Raw genomic sequence first — 15,372 nt, 5'->3', positions numbered from 1 at the left:
ATGCCTCCATTTCAAAAAAACAAAAAGTACCTATTTAGTTATGCTAATAAAACATAAAGTAGAGATGTCTTGAGTCCTCGTCCAGTGCTTCAGTATGCTATGTATAGATGCTGTAAAACCACTCTACATTGCATCAGTCTTGCATGGTTTACATCAGTATGTGATTGTGTCCCACTTAATCTATCTTATATACATCCTAGATATTTCACCAGAACTGTTTTCTGCAGGTAAATCCTCCTTAAATGTTGCTTTAATTGGTTAAAAATCCATTCTTTCAAATAGGTGTAGGTTTCTGATTTATTTCTGAAGATGACGTGCATCTTTAAGCTCACGCCGTGGTCTTGCTGACTGTTTTGATCCTGAGCGGTTTGCTTTAGTTCTAAACGAACAAGTTTGCTCTGTTTTTTTTTGTTTTTGTTTTGTTTTTTTATATGATTTGTTGATAATTCAGGTCAAAGCAGTTTTTCTTTAAAGCTCATAACATACAGTGACAAGGAACTGCAGTGTATTTAACTATGAAAGTCACGTTCTTAAATCTTAAAATAATTAGATAAACAAAATATGAGAGTTTCTCAGAAATAGGCCATGGAAAATGTGGCTTCACAACTCACTGGGGTGCAGCTGGGGTAAAGTCCCTGATGACACACCAACAGGTATCAGGGATTGTTTTTTTTTGTTTTTTTTAAGGGACGTCTAGTTGGGACACAAAGGGATTGGTTCTGGAGCTGGATGGAGATTCTTAATATGCATTAGAGCAAATTTGTTTGGATTTTTCATCACTGTTATTTATCAAATATTTACTACTTGTAACTTTTTTTTATATAATTTTCATATCATTATACTTTAAAAAGCAGACACAAATGCTAGAATTTTATTTACTTCATTTGCTTTTGCAATTTGTGTTTGCCTTTTCTGCTCCTTTTTAAGGCTGAGTATTTATTGTGCAGGTTAATGTGCAGAGGTTGCCCCTGTTGTAGGTGTTTGTCATGTAAACAGTCCTTAACTGCTGCTGTAAAAAGCAATCGCTGTTAAGTGCTCATAAAAAAACCATCATTTTAACTGAAGCCTCCCATTTCCATTCAAGCTACAACTACCAACAGCTACAAACTTTTAATGTTATTTAAAGAGAAAAGCATAATCACTTTATATGGTTCCCTTTTTCTGATTTGAACTGTAGATTTTTTGTTAGCAGGTTTACATATCAACAATAATGCCACTAGGGTACAAGAGATGCACAAGGACATGTTTTTATTCTGTGCTACCCTTATGCCTTACATGTAAGTATCTTAACGCAACAAATATTCCACGAGTTCTGTAGCAGTCCACACACCTCAAACAAATCAACATTTTCTCCTCATCTGCGGGAATCATTTTGACCTGTTTCTGTTGTTTTGAAATGACTACAATGGCCCGATTGTCAGATGAAAATTTCTGGTAGAGAAAAAGTAAATGTAATGTGTTTTCTAAATCAGGGAACGATCAAACAATCAGTACAGTTAAGCCGGTGAGGAATATATTTTTTTTTTCCTTGCAGATATTTTTTGTATCTTCATTTGGAATGAGGTGTTTGCTTTACCATTTTCTGAACCATCTTTTGTCACTTTTTATTTGAATTATAACATCTCTTGGCTTGATGTGTTTGAGCCTTGTGCTACTGCTGTATTTCATATGAAATCTGATGAATAAGTGCTGCTCCATTTCTCTGGTTTTTATTCCCGTCTTTGACCTTTTTGCTGGTGATATTTATATATTTTATCCCATTCAGTTGCCTGCGGCTGGCCTAGCGGTCCTGATGTTTGCATACTGGATCGATAGTCTCCCTGCTCTCACCCACTAGCATTAATAAGATCATTGATTAGCTGCCCCCCCAATGATTGATTACCCTTTTACACCATTGACTTAATGTATTATTAGTTAAACCCCCATCCCCATCTGATGGATGCTTTTGTGCTCCATAAATTTGCTTGCTGCTGATTGCAAACCTGCAGTAACCCTGAGGTACCTGCTGTGTAAAAACAAGAAAAAAGGATTAGTTGAATAGATTTTACTCTCTTACTTATATGCGGGCAGTGAAAACAAGTTGGAGTAAGATGCTGTTTTTGGTTTTAATGCCATGTAGTTGGAGGAGGAGCGGAACCGGCGAAGCATAAGGAGTGATGGATGAAAAGCCGCCTTGGTTTCATTCCAGTAAACGAGGAGCGTTCCACTTGGTCTTACCTTCACAGGGCCAGCCAGCAAAGCTCCGATGGAGACTGACGGGCAATACTGCTGGGGGTTAGGAGGAAGGACGGGAGGGGAGGGAAAGAAGAGGGAGGAAAAAATTAGCTCTGAAGGAACATTAAAATAACTGATATGTGCGTACTGCAAAATAATGAGACACAAAAGAAGAATCAGGTTTTAAAAGAGAGGTGAACTGAAGGATTTTATACAAGAGAAATTAAAAGGATGGGTTTTGGAAGAGGAAGACGCCTGCTAAGTGTTTGTATTTGGTCCACTGCACAATTGTGGGGATATATGGATATGCCATAGTTGATATGACATGGAACACGCTTGACTGTACATTCTGATTATGTGATAAATTTTACATAGTGGCAGTGTGACCGTCTCTGCCTGTCAGGGCAGATAGCTTGGATTAATAAACGAAGGAGATCAAAATTGGTTCAGGCAACTAAATATAGGCTGACAGTGAACCTTGCTGTTAAACATGGTGTTCCTCAATTGAATATGATGCATTCTCTTCGCCATATAACAATTCTCCCTCCCTATTTTTCATCCCGTCTGTTAGGGTATAATATATTGAATCCCAGTCATCGTTATTTCTATTTTCAATATTACAATCGCAAATTCCTTTCAGTTCCAAATATTACAAATATTTGATGGGCTACATTACAGGTGCTGTGGATTTGAACCCTAATGTCCGATAATGTAAACGTTTGTTTAGATGGACTGCTATTGTCCTTTAAACTGATAAAAATGTGATGATATTGTAATATTCAGCAAATAATTTTACGCTACACTAGACTAGACACTAGACAACTAGACAGCTTTTCTCATAAGATTTTTTTTTTAACTTTTCAGCATTGATTGATTTTGTGTCAAGACATTCTGTTACATTCTTAATCTCCATTATTATTCCCAATTTATGTATTTATTGGAATTCCTCACCATTATTATTTCATGTCCTTGTACATCTCTTAAGGTGATGTCTCCTTAATGACGTTCTTTTGTCTGTCTTCCCTCAGACATATCCCTACTGAGCAGCTCTGGTGCCCAGTATGAGAAGTCTCATTGGGGCACTTCAATACCTGTTGACGGACCTTCCAGTGCCAACAATTGGGACAAAGTGATTATTGACGGAAGTGATACAGAAGCTTGGCCATCCATTAAGCATAATATCGACTCTGGCCAGCCATCAAACCCAGAATGCTCCTTGGGCTCAGCTACCTCTAACTTAGACACCAGTGCTGTCGCTTCTAGAAGTAGGAGTGGTCTTCTGAGTATGGCCGCAGGTGCCACTGGCCAGCAGGCCCACTATAACTCTCTCAAACCAAACGGTACCATGATGACGGGGCCTGTGTCAACCAGCACGTTAGCAGCTAGTAGAGGCTGGGGTTCAGATGGGAAACAAGATGGCATGAATGGTGGAAGAGTAGCAGCCCCCAGTAACTGGGGATCCCCGAATTTTAACTTGAACCTCAACCCCAATGCCAACCCATCGGCCTGGCCTGTCTTGGGACATGAAGGTGGTGCGGGAGGTGTTAATGGCCCCAGCTCTTCGTCCCTCCCACCAGGCATACATGGAAATGGAAATGTGGGAAACGGGAATGCGGACACTGGTGGGGGGAGTTGGGTCAGCATGATGAGTGGTAATGACAATGATCAGCAGCACCTTTCAACCAACAAAAACTTATCTTTCAATATGGAGCCTGCTAACCTTAACACTGATGGACCAAACTACACTAAACAACAACAAGCTCAGGAGCCTATGAGCCCCATCCACGGTCTTACTGGCTGGGGTGGTCATTCACCCACTGAGTCTTCCCAGCTCAGTGGGGACACAACAGGCAGCTCTGTGTGGGGTGGAGGAGAAAACAAGCCGACAGAGTCTCCAAAAGACTCAGGCTGGGACTCATCTCCCTCTGGAGGCCTTTCTGCCTGGGGCCGCCAAGGCAGTGGCGGTGGAAGTAGTGGCAGTGGTGGCTGGGGAGACTGGGGGAAGTCCTCTGGAGGTGGGGATATATCCAAAGGCTGGGACTCTGTGGATGCTGGTAATTCTGGTCCAGGCCAGGATCAGCAAATGAGTTCATGGGGCAAACAATCAGGAACAGCTCCAGCGAGTGAGGATAGCGGAGACAGCAGTGAAGGGCGATCCCGATGCAGAGACAGGTCCTCCAGCATGGAATTTGCCCCTCTGCTCCCCCGGCAGGACCTAGACCCCCGAGTGCTGAGTAACTCGGGTTGGGGACAGACCCCCATCCGGCAGCACACTGTGTGGGAGATGGAAGAAGCCAATTCTGATGATGGGAAGAGCACTAGCAGCTCAGACACCATGGCATGCTCCAGCTCTAATGGTGGACCCTCATCAACCAATGGAGGTGCTATTAACCCAAACATTGGGCCCAGCCAGAGGCCTGGATCTGGAGGAAAAATGGACAGTGAAGGATCATCCTCCTCTGGTTGGGGCGCTCCTCCACCTCAGCCGATTCAAACTGGATCAGGATGGGGGGACCCCCCACTTTCAGCAACCAAAGCCCCAAATGGCACAGCATGTGGGTGGGGAGACCCTTTACCTACCAGCGGTCCTAAAAATGAGGACAGCTCATCCTGGGGTTCTGATGAGAAATCATCTAGCTGGGATGATGGCATGATAAAAAACAAGCCTAGCAGCTGGGGAGAAGGCCCCAAAAACTCCCATAGCTGGGGCAACAGTAATGGGGGTTCCAGTGGTTCTACCACAGGCGAGTGGGGGGCCCCAGACATGAAGAAAAATAGTTCCTCCAGCAGCATGTGGGAAGGAGAAGGAAGTAATGGAGAAAGCAGTGGATGGAATGAAAGCCCGAGAGGAGGAATCAGAGGAGGTGGGAGCTGGGGGAAACCTACTCCTGCTGTGAGCAACAGCAACTGGGGAGAAACCCCACGTGCCAATGGCCCAGTGCAGGGAGGCTGGGGCTCTGCAAAGCCCCAGGAAAGCAGCAGCAGTGGCAGCAGCACTGGTAGTGGAGGATGTGTCAGCATTGGTTCCTGGGGTGGTCCTGGCTCGGTGAAGCAAAGCAACCCTGGCTGGGGAAACGTTAGCAAGCAGGAGCCGGGCATGGAGCCCACCGGTTGGGAGGAGCCCTCTCCTCCCTCCATCCGCCGGAAGATGGAGATCGATGATGGAACATCAACTTGGGGTGATCCCAACGCCTACAGCAAGACCGTCAACATGTGGGATCGCAACAATCCAAATAACAACCCAGGCAACAGCGTCCCGCCACCCAGCAAGAATGGTGCAGTAGCAATGATCAATAATAACAACAATCACTCTCACCACATGCACCATCATTCTCACCATGGCCAGCCCTCAAGTCACATGCTGCACCAAGGAAACAACAATGGGTCACCAAATAATGCTGCCTCTCATCCGCCTGGGGGACCCCAGAGTAGACCGCCCCTTGCAAATCCAGGTACTGAAAACAGTTTTAAACACCTCAAGCAATGCATTTGATAGTAGTTTGATATTAAAAATGTGGAAAATATTTCTAATAGTGTTTTTAATGGCTAATGCTTAAGACCTAGAAAATTAGCCTTTATTCTCAGTTGAAGTTTATTTTTTCCTTCTTTATCACCCTTTTTCCTGGGCTGGATGGCAATATAAATATAGGTCTTCATAATACCTTGTGGTAGCCCATTTATAAGTTAAAAAGTCAGTTCCAATAAGCCTATGCAATGAATAGAGAAGTAGAACCCTTGTTTTGGTTACCAGAAATAAGATCTTATGTACAGTGATGAGACAAGACGTGAGCCAAGACTTCTCTTTTTAGCTGTGTTTTCTTTTTCTAAATTAATGTACATTTCTTCCAGGTTGGGGAGAGCTTCCCAGTGTCCAGCCCAAGCCGGAGCCTGCGTGGGGAGAGCCAGCAGCTCCAACTTCAGCAGTTGACAATGGTACATCTGCTTGGGGGAAACCCCCAGGTAGTGTTGGAGGATGGGGAGACGGTGGCCATGAGCCACCTGGCCCTTACGTCAGGTCAAATGGACACACAGGTTCTGCACCTTGCAAATCAGGTAACCTGTTTGACAAACATTTTGCTTTTGACTAATGTTATATATTCTAAACTTTGCTGTATATGTAACCTGGCAATTTGCTGGAGATTTAGTCTTCAGGATGACACTCAAAAAGTGTATGCATGTGTTTTTTACTTCAGGGATTTAAAATTGTAGTCAGAAGGTGTTTGTTGATGTTCCTTGAGTGGTGTGTTGCTAAGATTAAAGCAATTCCACGCATCAATAGGTTGTGGTTGTTTTTACTGCTGGGTGAAAGTGTTTGAAATTATTGAAGGGTTGCTGGGAAAAGGTAAAGATGGCAAATGGCAACAGTGGCACCTAGTGGTCCGACTAAGAATAACCTGCTTGACATCTTTTTTTTAACGCGAACGAATCATGTTAATATGAGATTCATGAAAAATGAGAATCTTAAGGGTTTTTATTGTTGCTGTTGCTGTTGTTGTTATTATAGTTCATTTATACATTCAATGCATGTTTTTAGGCCCCAAACCTATGCAAGATAGCTGGGGAAATGGAGAAGAAATGAGCATGTCTACCAGCCAATGGGACACTGAGGATGGGGACGTATGGAACAGTCCCACATCGCAGGACAGCGGCTCCTCATGTAATACCTGGGGCAACGGACCCAAAAAGTGTCCAAGCAAGGTCAGAGAACAGCCTTCACGTCTATGTGAAACACAGAGACACTTCTGTGTTGTGCTTGTTGTTCTACTGATGGAAGCGTGGGTGGAAATGCATTGACGGGTATTTTGCTGGTATTTCACAGGGGAAGATCGGCAGCAAGCAAGATGAGGCTTGGATCATGAACCGTCTGATTAAACAGCTCACTGACATGGGCTTTCCGGTATGAATGCATTGTTTAAAGAAACTAAAGATCCTGCAAATTCTGAGGTAGAAGTAGTTATTTTGATCCCCCCCCCTCAAAAAGAAGTACATGCAGTTGCATCGCTGCATTCCTATGCAGGTTTTTTTTATTTATTATTTGTTTTATTTTGCTTTTGAATTAGTCGGGAAAAACAGGCTTTTGATTAGAAAATACGTCATATTCTTCTCGTATTACAGAGAGACCCTGCTGAGGAGGCTTTGAAGAGCAACAACATGAACCTTGACCAAGCCATGAGTAAGTTTAGAATAATTTTCTTTATTGTGTCAAAATTATACACTTTCTTCGTTTTAGGTAAATTAAAAACTGCTAAATACTGCCAATGATTTATGTTGAGAAACTGATTTTAACCCTTGCTGCCTCCCACCATTCTTCTGTCTCCTTGCAGCTGCTCTCTTGGAGAAGAAGACAGACCTGGACAAGCGGGGCTTGGGGATGTCTGACTACAGCAGTGGCATGAACAAGACCCTAGTGTGTCGGCCCTCCGCTCTCTCCAAAGACCCCTCTGACCGCAACACATTTCTTGACAAGGTGAGAAAACAATTACCTGAGCAGTCTTAACACAGAAGTTATGAGAAAAAGTTTTATTTTGTTGTTGTCGCTTTCTCCTTTCTGATCGGTCGTGGGTTTGTTTGTTCTCCAGGATGGCGTCCTGTCAGATGACGCTCCCCCATCACCATTTTTGCCTTCCCCCAGCCTGAAGCTCCCCCTGGCCAACGGTAGCCTTCCTGGGCAGGGTTTGGGACAGGGCAATCCGGGGCTGGCCATGCAAAACTTGAACAACAGACAGGTACATTAGAAGGAAGCATTTTCTGTTTCACTATACAATGAAGAGCACTGTTTCCAAATAGATAAGAAGAGAAAATAAAACACCTGCATATTACAAGCTGTACTTAATGGCTTTTATGTACTACAATATAATCAGATATCAGTGTTGCATCAGAACAAAAAAGGTTATTTTTATTTTGTGTTGGGTTTAGAATAGTGAAAAACTGCATACTCTTGTGACTAGTTAAAGGTTACCAATAGTTTTCCTGAGCATTTGTATCAATACAAAATTGTCGTTGAATGCAAAAAATGCATATCTTTAGTCTTTATATTTGCATATAAATTATAAATATTAGTTTTCCAAGCTTTTGAGTGTGTTTCATAAACTCTTCATTGACTTTAAATGCATTCACTCAATTCAATGAATAATCTAAAGTAGCGGTTCTCAACGTGGGCGGTACCGCCCCCCAGGGGGCGTTCAGAGGACGGCAGGGGGTGCTGGCGGACATTTTTACAAAAGGGGGGCGCTGGGATGTCTTTGGGGGGCGTTTGGTCGAAGGTAAACTTTACACCTTAAATCCACAACAATACCAGTTTAGACTTTGAGCAACTTGGTAAAAATTTATTGTGTAACATTAAATCATGCTTGGCTGCAGCTGTATCGACGACAGCTCTTCTATTCAGTGTTTGTAGCTTCATGGCGCAGCTCCGCTCCACATCAGTTCAGCGTTACACCTGCTGATGACGCTGCTGTGATTCACTTTGTCTGGTATTTATGTAGGCTACATATGTTTTGGCAGTTCCGTGATCATGTCAAAGCAGCAATTTATATTAAAAAGTGTTTTAYTTCCGTTTGAAAGCTGCCCGCTTCCATGGAAGGATAACAGAAAATCGCTCTTAAACATGTAATTACTAAAATCACGATMCCCTCACTTTGTATCCCTCTGAAAAATGAACCCATTTAAATAAAGAAATCCCTCCATGGGTGATACCTTGATAGAGAGCGTTCATTTTATAGCGTTAACACCGGTGCTGTAAGTGGTCCGGTATGAAACAGGGTTGATAGAACAACACAGCACTTTAAAATTTCAATAATCAGAATACCGAAATTGTTTCCGATGTTTTAAAAGGTTTATGTCAGTCTGCCTTTTCCCCATCGATGTTTCCCGACCGCCCTGCACCTTAGGGGCTTAAAAAAAAAAAAAACGACGCACACATTGCACAAAATTCTGAAACAGGAGAAGCCTGACATAAAACGGAACGACAAACTAGATGTGAATTATGGCATAAAAACAGAGAATCCGACGCTGAACAGTGAAAAATCAACACGTGATGTGAAACACATGACGATTAGGCGGCGCAGCAGGTGATGAGTGAAAATTACTGATGGTCAATAAACGATAAATTAAATTTAGCAACAGGACAGAAACTAAAGTGAACATAGCAATAAACCGAGAGGATAAAACTAATCAAATAAAACTAAATGGAAATGAATGAAGAACAAAATGCAAGAATAAACTAAGAAACTAAAGTAAATACGGAGGAATAAACTGGTATGGCAAGACCTTTAGAGCAATAATTAATACAGAGGACTGTATGGCAAGAATAAACAGACACTATTTCCAGATAAAAGGTAAAATAATATTGTTGAAGTGCCATGGGCAGGGGCGCAACTACACATTATTCAGGTGGATGCGAAAACATAAATCGGCGCCCCCCCCCCCACGAAGGAGCGTAGAAACATACGCTCGCCTCCCCCGGCCCTCCTCCTCCAGACGCCGATACGTTTAGGGCAAAACTCGCTACATTTACCCTGTTATGTGCGCGAGGTGAAGGAGTGTAAGGGGCACGAAGTGTACGGGAAACATAATCGGTGAGCCGATTCAAAACATCTACAATAATGATAGTAACATTAATAATTGTCAGTGCAAAGTAACCTACAAATTCTTTGGTGGGGGGTGGCGAGGGACCTGGATTAGGGCTAGGGGGGCGCTGGCCCGAAAAAGGTTGAGAAACACTGGTCTAAAGAGTCCTATAAAGACCAGACAGTTTTACTGACCATTTTCTATTTTTTTATTTTTTTTGCTTGTTTGCTCAAAATGATCAGATATGCTCAGATCTCATTACAGTTTACCATCTTTGTTCTTGGATATATTTTAGTTTTCTGTATTTATTTTATTCTTTGATTCAAATATTCTTAAAGGTATGTTGCTCACAACATTGGCAGCACCTTTATTGTCAGTTGTTTTTCTTCCTTCTTCCTTTCAACGCTTTTAAAATTATTGTTATAAATGGATGTGTTGACCGGTTCAGCATTTTCGTCAATTTCTGTTGCTTTTGTTTGTGCTTCATTAAATACTTGTGTAAGTGAAATCTAACCGAATGTCCCTGGGTTGTCATCTGCTGTACTTTCAGATACCCAGTGGAATGTTTGGCGGTAATGGAGCAGCACAAACCCGGGCCATGCAGCAGCAGCAGCAGCAGCAGCCTCCTCAGCCACCAGTGCCACCTCTCAGCTCCTCCCAGCCTAGTCTACGTGCTCAAGTGCCTCAGTTTCTCTCCCCTCAGGTAGACACATGACATTTAACATAATAATTTTATTTTGGGAGAACAGACCGTTACATTCCCAAGATTCTAAAAACTGATGTATTAGTTTGATTCTCCCACTAGATGGAGCTGTTGTGTCTTGCTGTTGCCATTTTTAAAGCTCTTTTTTTCCTCTCGTTCTTCCTCATCCCTCTGCTCCTGTCAGGTCCAAGCACAACTCTTGCAGTTTGCAGCAAAAAACATTGGTCTTAACCCTGCACTTTTAACCTCACCAATAAACCCTCAACAAATGACCCTGTTGTACCAACTTCAGCAACTGCAAATGGTAAGGCTTCTGTTTCATTTCATTCGTTGCATTTAAAGCACAGCTGGTACACGGATGTACAAAAATCTATTTATCGCAATTTATAAGAGTAAAAATACTGTCGAGGTTAAAATGAAACGCCAGTGGTTGATAAAACCACTAATACCATTACCATATTAAAAATACACAGAGAAAAAAAATGCATGCGAGCATAATCAGTGCCCACTTAAAAAAGGAAGCTGAATGTAATGCAATACATATAAAATGTATATTTGGAAAGAACTCATAACAAAGAGCTAGACACAGATAACAGAGCAAGTCATTTCCTGTCTATGATTATATAAAGAATTTTATATATAACAACTGAACAGAGAATGTATGATGGCCTATGCACAGTTGCAATTTATGTTATTGATGAACAAGCTACATATAATAAGCACATCTAATGAGCTACATTTTATATTCTCAAATAATCATTTCAGATATTTTAGTTGAAACAAACCAAGTATAACTCTTCATGTCTATATTTTTACCTATCACAACACACAGGAAACATGTATGTGTTGCAATATTTGTAGTTAAAAGACATTTAACATAGTCGTTGTGATTAATTACAAGTTCTATAATTGATTAATTAATATCTAAAGCCACAGAATATATGTGGTTGAATCAAAGTATTGTCAAGGAAAGAGGAAGAAAATGGTTTTAAGAAAAGCACTAAATTAATCTGATTTAAATATCACGTTTTTACTAAAACAGTGACTAAAAAGTGACAAAGAGAGAAGTTGGAAATGTCTGAATATAGAACTAAATGGCAGAAACTCTTTATTTTGTAATATATTTTCCCCAACATAGTTGCATGCATAAGACATAGGACTTTAATGAAATCAAACTGGTCTCAAATTACATCCCTGTGGGACTCCAGAATATATGACAGCAGCATTAGATTCCATTAACCCTTAACAAAAACAATAAAAAGATGAATTATTGTGTTAAGAACAAAGATTTGATTATTCAGGCATGATTTGAGCCTTCCTTGCATTGTTTTCTTTTCTTTTACTTATTTTTTTCTTTCCATTCAGGCATACCAGCGTTTACAAATCCAGCAGCAGATGATGCAGGCGCAACGCAATGTGTCCGGCCCCATTAGGCAACAGGAGCAGCAAGTGAGTCAACATGTGCATTCTCACAGAAAAACAATATTTCATAACTCATTGTGTTGTGTGACTTTATGGAGGTTGTGTCTCCCATGGCTATGACACAACTTCAAATGTCACATGTTGCTCTAATGGCAAAAAGGAAATATTCTTTGTCTCAACACAATCTATTAAGTACCAACTACTGGAGCTTCTCCACTGCTCGAAGAAACTACTCAGTAGTTTTTAACTATTTTTTATAGTGCGGGTCTTAAATTACCGAAACCATAGTAATGTCTCCCTAAAATTGTTTCCATAGTGACACACCCACCACCCTGACTTTGCATTTCTTTTGTACTCTTTCTGCAGCAAACTCTTGTGTTCTTATGTATCGTTCGATATTGTCTTTTCTCCAGGTTGCACGTACAATCACCAACATGCAGCAGCAGATCCAGCAGCACCAGCGTCAGCTGTACCAGGCGCTGCTGATGAAACAGCAGCAGCTTCCCTCGCATTCCTCCTCGTCCTCTTCATCCACCGGTCTGCACCCCTCTGGTGGCCCTGCTGGAGTTCCTGGCTCTGGAAAATCAACCCTGGACCCTTTCGCAGGCCCACACCAGGCTCCAGGCCTCGCTGACACACTGCACACCAAAGAGCCTCCATCTTCGCCCAATGCCTATAGCACCTACCCTCTTTGTGAGTTCTTATTGAGAACAACGCAGTGTTGAAGTCAGATTTTAATTTTTTTTTACTAATTAAAAAAAAAACTGTTACAATAAAAAATTAAAAGTTCAATGACTAATAAACCTATTAAGAAAAAAAACATGATCAAGCTGTTGTCAACTTGCTTTGAGCTAAAACATAGTTTTATGCACTGATGTTTGTGCAAAGAGTCATGCTGTCATGCATAATAATATAATTTTAAAGTCACTTGTGTTTTCTCTGCAGCTGGACTGAATCCAAACATGAATGTAAATGGCATGGACGTTGGGGGTCTGTCCCTGAAGGAGCCCCCCCAGCCCCAGTCTCGCTTGTCCCAGTGGACACACACCAACTCCATGGACAACCTCACTGGCAACTCTTCAAATTTGGAGAATAACTTTAATAATAAGCATGGTATGTTTCAGAATGATGGGAAAAGCAATTTACTTGCTGCTTTAAATACATGGAAACACCAACACAATATAGGACAGAGTTCTGATATGAAATAAAAGCATAAGATTGTACAAATCTATGAATATTTCTTTTCAAGTCTTGCTTCAGGGACATGATTGGATGTTGCTCTGGACTTTGACTGAGCCTTCTAGAGTCAGTTCAAATTCTAATTAAATGCATTGATGATTTTGCTATAATGTGGCAAAATGTGAAAATTTTTAATGGGTATTGATATTTATGTTTATTTTCTGATTATATTCAGACATGTTTAAATGCTTACATAGTTTGCTGCACAGTCTTCTGCAATTTAGAGCAACAAACTACTGAAAATTTCAATAATCTTAAGGAATTTCCTATTTGAAATCGTTTTGCACTATTATTGCCTCAGTTGTATAACAGTCTTGCAGATTGCAATATGTGTACACTATTGTGCATCTCTCTGATACAAAAGATATGTAGATTAGAAGAAACTTAAATTTTTACTTTTAGATGTGGTCATTTCACTGAGTTTTGTGAATTTAATGAGTCTAAAAACGTGTCTTCGTCTGTACGTACTTTCCTTTCAGGTGCCATATCTGCTGCCTCTACCCTTGGACCCCCAGGGAAGCCCCCCCAGCTGGAGGACTCGTACAGCCCTTACAATCTAATCTCTAACTCAGAGTCACCCAGCAGCCCCCTGGTGCCTCCTGACAACTGGGGCCAAGGCAAGAGCCCCAATGAAAAGATCTCAAATGGGGCCAACATTAACTGGCCTCCAGGTGAGGAGCGCACACACATTTTAAAACTTTGTGATGATGACTTAGATTTTTATTTTTTATTTTTTCAGTTACATTTTTGAGTTGCTTCTGAAACAAAAGCCGATGATCAATTATGTGACTGTTGACGAAAGCAAAACTAATTCATATCCGGATCCTTTAACAACATGCAAATTCAAGTTAGTCCATGACACGGCAAATGTCGCCAGTGGAGCCTGCAGCTGCAGAGTTGAACTGCAAACTGTGTGCAACGTTTGAGGCCCTCAGTCAAAACCACAACTCTTTAGAGGCAGGGGAACACAAAGTGGTGAAGAGGCCCAGGGCCGTACCAGCCTTCAACAGGTTGGACTCCTGTAGCAAAACCTCAGCAACCACCACTGACACGCACACAGGAAAGGAAGCTTGTTTACGTGACTGAACATAATGTTTCTGCAGTCACTCTACGAGCGACAAAAAACAGCCGTTTTTGTTTTGACCTGCTCTGATCGTTGACCCGGTTGCCAGGTGAAAACCTGTAAAATCAGATAAAAACGAAAGATTTCCACTTTACCCAGGCTGTAAATATCAGTGTGAATAAATGCTACTAGCTCTGTAAGAATGCAAAAAAAGAGAATCATCAGGTCAGACCTCACAGGAAATACTCCAGGAACTCCAGGCAAAGAAAAAAAAACTGTTGAACTTTCCACCGATGTTTCTTCAAATTGTTTCTTTAAAAGCTAAACAGTGATGTAACCAGAATTCGGCCTCCTCTGTTAGTGTTTTTTTTTTTTTTTTGCCCTGGTTACCAATACAGTATTTTTTATTTACTTTATAATTATGATTGAAGAAAAATAGATGTGACCAACTGGAAAGATTCTTATTTTGATTTGTTTTTAAGAACTATAAACCTTACAGTTCTTAAAACTATAAGAGCTTTTCAAAAAGTTGAAAAACATGTTTTTCTAGCCTTCAGCAATGAGTAATACATAACAATTATGTTTTATTAATATTGAAAACAGGGTATTTTTGTGAGAAAGCAGTCATGGATTTTAATTTGAAATGATTACAGAGTTGACATCTCTAGATTGTTATTCCTCAGAGTTCTGCCCAGGTGTGCCATGGAAGGGCCTTCAGAATATTGACCCTGAAAATGACCCCAACATGACTCCTGGCAGCGTCCCCAGCGGTCCCACCATCAACACAAACATCCACGATGTCAACCGCTACCTTCTGCGGGACAGGAACGGAGGTACGGAGCGAAGCCTCAGTCATCAGCGACTCTGTCCTTCTGTTACCTCCATTACGCCTCAGACCTCCATATCGTGTGCATCGTGAATGATTTTCTTTTGTTTTAACTTTATTTTTTTTAAATCTTGTTTCTGTTGTCTGTCTTTGCTCACAACACCACGATCTCCACAATAATGTAGCCACTTCCCCAGTTTCTCCACTGGGAAATGGCTCTCTGCCTCCCACCAGCAGCGATTGGCCAATCAGTGACTTATCTAGCTCTTTCAGTCTGTTGTCCAGTGATGGAGAGAGCTCAGGTACTCATCCAGTAGACGTCTAAGCCTTTCCCAA

General features: G+C 41.5%; 1 protein-coding gene across 2 annotated transcripts in view; it reads left to right on the top strand.

Moving 5' to 3' along the window:
* Positions 1-15,372, top strand: part of tnrc6c2 (trinucleotide repeat containing adaptor 6C2) — a 51,535-nt gene that overhangs the window by 31,455 nt on the left and 4,708 nt on the right. For both annotated transcript variants that reach the window (XM_008414846.1, XM_008414836.1), the window contains 14 exons: positions 3,243-5,666; positions 6,064-6,267; positions 6,749-6,912; positions 7,034-7,111; positions 7,330-7,387; positions 7,539-7,681; positions 7,794-7,940; positions 10,334-10,486; positions 10,671-10,790; positions 11,852-11,935; positions 12,322-12,601; positions 12,854-13,021; positions 13,627-13,818; positions 14,894-15,043. In XM_008414846.1, the coding sequence (XP_008413068.1) occupies positions 3,243-5,666; positions 6,064-6,267; positions 6,749-6,912; positions 7,034-7,111; positions 7,330-7,387; positions 7,539-7,681; positions 7,794-7,940; positions 10,334-10,486; positions 10,671-10,790; positions 11,852-11,935; positions 12,322-12,601; positions 12,854-13,021; positions 13,627-13,818; positions 14,894-15,043 (4,365 nt within the window). The remainder of the gene's footprint in view (positions 1-3,242; positions 5,667-6,063; positions 6,268-6,748; positions 6,913-7,033; positions 7,112-7,329; positions 7,388-7,538; positions 7,682-7,793; positions 7,941-10,333; positions 10,487-10,670; positions 10,791-11,851; positions 11,936-12,321; positions 12,602-12,853; positions 13,022-13,626; positions 13,819-14,893; positions 15,044-15,372) is intronic.

The sequence above is a fragment of the Poecilia reticulata genome, linkage group LG1, assembly GCF_000633615.1.
Source record: "Poecilia reticulata strain Guanapo linkage group LG1, Guppy_female_1.0+MT, whole genome shotgun sequence".
Lineage (NCBI taxonomy): Eukaryota > Metazoa > Chordata > Actinopteri > Cyprinodontiformes > Poeciliidae > Poecilia > Poecilia reticulata.
Note: the sequence above shows the minus strand (reverse complement) of the source record. Positions and strands in the feature narration are given on the sequence as shown.